The sequence below is a fragment of the Echinops telfairi genome, unplaced genomic scaffold (genome assembly GCF_000313985.2).
Source record: "Echinops telfairi isolate 266 unplaced genomic scaffold, ASM31398v2 ScPeMD7_7458;HRSCAF=8496, whole genome shotgun sequence".
NCBI classification, from domain to species: Eukaryota; Metazoa; Chordata; class Mammalia; order Afrosoricida; family Tenrecidae; genus Echinops; species Echinops telfairi.
In genome coordinates this window covers 49116511-49120114 of record NW_022111358.1, presented here as the reverse complement: position 1 = coordinate 49120114, position 3604 = coordinate 49116511, and the positions used below count along the sequence as shown (strand labels likewise).

At 68.5% G+C, this 3604-nt stretch overlaps 1 protein-coding gene across 1 annotated transcript in view; it reads left to right on the top strand.

The window, feature by feature from the left end:
* CBX4 (chromobox 4) overlaps nt 1–3604 on the top strand; it is a 22717-nt gene that overhangs the window by 12778 nt on the left and 6335 nt on the right. The window contains exons 2-5 of the mRNA XM_004709111.2: nt 198–376; nt 2381–2569; nt 2713–2733; nt 2874–3023. Coding sequence (XP_004709168.2) covers nt 198–376; nt 2381–2569; nt 2713–2733; nt 2874–3023 — 539 coding nt within the window. The remainder of the gene's footprint in view (nt 1–197; nt 377–2380; nt 2570–2712; nt 2734–2873; nt 3024–3604) is intronic.

The following is a 3604-nucleotide window of genomic DNA, read 5'->3' as shown; positions in this document are numbered from 1 at the left end:
AGAAGGGACGCGCGCCCCTGCCTGCGTGTGGGCTCCGCCGGGCTGGGGGATCAACGCGGGCTGCCAATGCACACTGCTGAGGCAGGCGTTCAGGGACGAGTCTCCGGGCGCAAGGGGCCCCCGCTGGGAGCACGCGGGCAAACGCACCCCGAAAAATCCGCACTGAGACCGTGTGAACGCCCGGGGGCGGCCTGAAGATCACGTTTGAAATACCGATTTCAAGGGCACCGGCTCCGCGCTGCGGACCCCGCAACCGCGCTGGCCAACCCGGGGCAGAGGAGGCAGTCGGGGCTGGGGAACCGGGTGGGCCCGCCGCCGCGCAGGAACCGCAAGTCCCACCTAGGCGCCGGCGAACCCCACGTGTCGCAGGGTGCAGGCGCGGCCCGCAGGCACTCTCATGGCCCCGAGGGGTGCTGGGCCCTGCCCAGGGGCCACGTCCCCGCCCTCCAGGGCCCTTGGCTCCAGCCCCACCGGGTGGGACGCGAGACCACCGGAGCTTTGCTGCTCCGAAGAACATGGCCTTACGCGGGCAGGGTAGCCGACGCGGAGGGGCATTCTTTCAGGTCGGTGGAAACTGCCGAGTGGGAGGGGCGTCCGGCACAGCTCCCCACACGTCCACCAGGTCGCAGTGCCAGAGCCGGAGTCAGACGGTTCCCTCGTAGGACGAGGAACCGACCGGGCAGTAGCGGGGGAAGAGCAGGGCCAGGTTTACAGTGGGTGCTACCGACCACGTGCGCCCCCACCTCCGCGCGCCCCCCCCGCCCCCCGCCGAAGGCTCCCTGACAGAACAGGGACAGAGCTGGCCTGGACTGGCCCACAGGCGAGGGTGCCGCTGAACCAGAGCCGCGTCCTCCCCGGGCGACGGGGGACAACCACCACCCACCACCACCCACCCCCGTCCTGCGCCCACTCTGGGAGAGAACGGCTGTTTACAGTGGTTTGCTACCATGCAGTCTCTTCCGACTGTTCCTCGGGGACCCCAGTTCACAGTCATAAAGGGTCTGCTCATTCCCCCTGTACTTGGGCGAGGCGAGGAGAACTTGGGGCTGAGTGACGGACGTCTTCCTCTCCTGGGGGCCTCTGGGGGCCACAGCCCACGTAGCACTGCCAGAGCTGGCGGTGCTGGGAAGGGGCCGTGTCATCCTTGCCCCGAGTTTCCCCTGGCACTGGGGCTATCCCGGGCCGGGGACTGGGGCTCCCATCCGAAGGCTCTGGGAATCCCAGGTTTGGGGCCAGACTAGCCCGCCACTCCCTCCTCGAAGGGGCCCAGACCAGCTTGCAGTGGGCGGGGCAGCCCCTGGGTCCTTTACTGGAGGGGCTCTCTCTGCGGCGTACCGGGGAGCTCCCGGAAAGGCGGGCTCCCTGGACCTGCCCCTCCCCCTCCTGGCCGCCCATTCCGCCTTTTTGCGAACTGAGGCTCTTCCCAAACGCTGTGAGGTGGAGGATGACCTAGGCCTGGCCCCCAAGTGAGAATGGGGATCCGATGGATCCAGTTCAACCAGCACCGGGACCAAACACGCCCACAGAGGAAGCACGCTGCCGCCACTGGGGTGGGACCACGGGAGGGCAGGGGAGGGGATGCTGGTCCGTGCCTGTCACTGTCGGAGTCGCTGTGGGCTGGGCGTCTGGGCTCCTGGAGCATCTGGGGCTCCTAGGGGTGACAAGTCCGGTGGGAGTCAGGTGGCTCTTGGCGCCTCGGCTCAGGCAGATGTAGACAAAGTCAGCTGTGGGGGGCAGGGGGGTGGCGCCTCCTCCCCAGCACCGCAGGGCCACAAGCCCACGCCGCCGCTGCGCGCTCCAGCTCGCTGTGGAGAGCTGGGTCCCACCGCGTGGCCCCTGAAATCCCAAGCGCTGGTCCCCGAGGGGCCCCCGGCCTAGAAAGCGGGCCGTAACCGGCGAATTCCCACGTCCCCAGTGATCAGGCGGCTCAGCGGCCACTGGCCCACCCCTCTCCTGTCCTCCTAGCTGGCAGAACACCGCGGAAACACCCGCCTGATACCTATTTTCCTGGGGATTTTCGAGAAAGAGGGGGGGTGGAATGTCGGGAAAGCCAGGCTGTTCCCTGCGAAAGGGCCAGGCAGGGCAGAACTTCAGACCAGCCCACCACCCGCCCACCTCGACTGCTTGGTCCGGCTAGGCTATGGGCTCCCCAGACTCCCAGCCTGACAGCACGGTCCGTACCGGCCCAGGGGCCATTTCCCCTCAAAATCCCAGCGGAGAAGTCCCAGCCGGAACACAGCTGTGGGAGAAAGCCCTTTCCCTCCTCCTCCCCTTCCCCCCAAAAGAACTCGTCTCCCCAGCTTATGTAGGCTCAGAGAACCCCGGGGCTGGAGGCCGCATGCAAGATCGCCCCTCCTTTCCCGCTCACCCACCCGCCTAGATTCTGGGAAGTCCAGAGCCTGTGGGAGCGTGGCCACTGTGGGACTTTCTCTGCCACGCGAGACGCCCCCACCCCAGCAGCCCTGCAGGGGGCGGCGCCGCGCGCCGGTTCCCCAGGAGGCGAGCACTACTGCCGCAGAGCCGCCGCCGCCGCCGCGGTGCCGCGAGGTGCAGGCGGCCTCGTGGAACGGTGGCGCGCGCGCGCGCGTGTGTATGTGTGTGTGCGCGCGCGCCGGTGTGTGCACGCGCGTGCGTTCTCAGCCACCAGACCTTCTTCCTGGGTTCCTGGAAGCATGCCCGCTTGGGGACTCGCTCCGCACCCTATCCCCCCAGACTCCCGGACCCCGGTGGCGGGTAGGGCGGCGCAGAGGTACAGATGGCTCCCGCCCCCAGCACACACACACACACACACACACACACACACACTCGCTTGCTCGCTCTTCCTTTGCTCCCGGTCGGCGGATTGCGCAACTTTCCTGTTCTCGTTCTTCTAGGGCGGGACACACCCAGGACAGGCGCGCCCCCGCCCCTCTGGGCCCTCTTCTGGGACCCTAAGGTGCGCGCGACCCGCAGGCGGCGCCCTGCCATGGCTGCGGGCTGTGCCGCGGCTCCCTCGCCACAGCACGTCGTCTCGCCGCCCAGAGGTGCTGCACTCTGCTCCGGCCAGCCGAGTTGGGAGGGCCTGGGCTAGCTGGGGACCAGGGGTGCGAACTCTCCCTTTCCTGCGCCACCCCTCCGCGTGTGCCCAGCACTTCTCCACTAGGCCCCAGTCTCTCCCTAGCGTCCCTTCGAGCACTTTCGAGGACCCTGCCCCTTTCTGATCTCCCGCCTCTCCCAGCTAGGTTGAGAGGCTGCAGGGCGCCGGAGAGCCCCCGCCTCGCCAATGAGGGTGGAGCGGGAACTGGAGTCCGTCGGACTGGGTGGATTCCTCAGAGCCTCTTCCCCCGCAGGCTCCTGCGCTGGGCCCCAGGGCCCGCTGCCGCTCGTGCCCCACCCCCTTCTGCGCTCTCTCTCTCTGCCGGGCGCCTGGCACCCAACGCTCTCTTCCCGCCCTCGCCCTCTTAAATGCCCACGGCTGCGTGGGGCGAGTCAGTGGGCGCCGAGGTTGGGGCACAAGCTGCCCCGGGACCGACGTTGCCCCCTGCCGGCGGCTCCCCGGTGTCTGGGGCACTGATGACGCAATTCGATGCAACTATGAACTGCAGTGGTGTCCGTGGCCCACCGC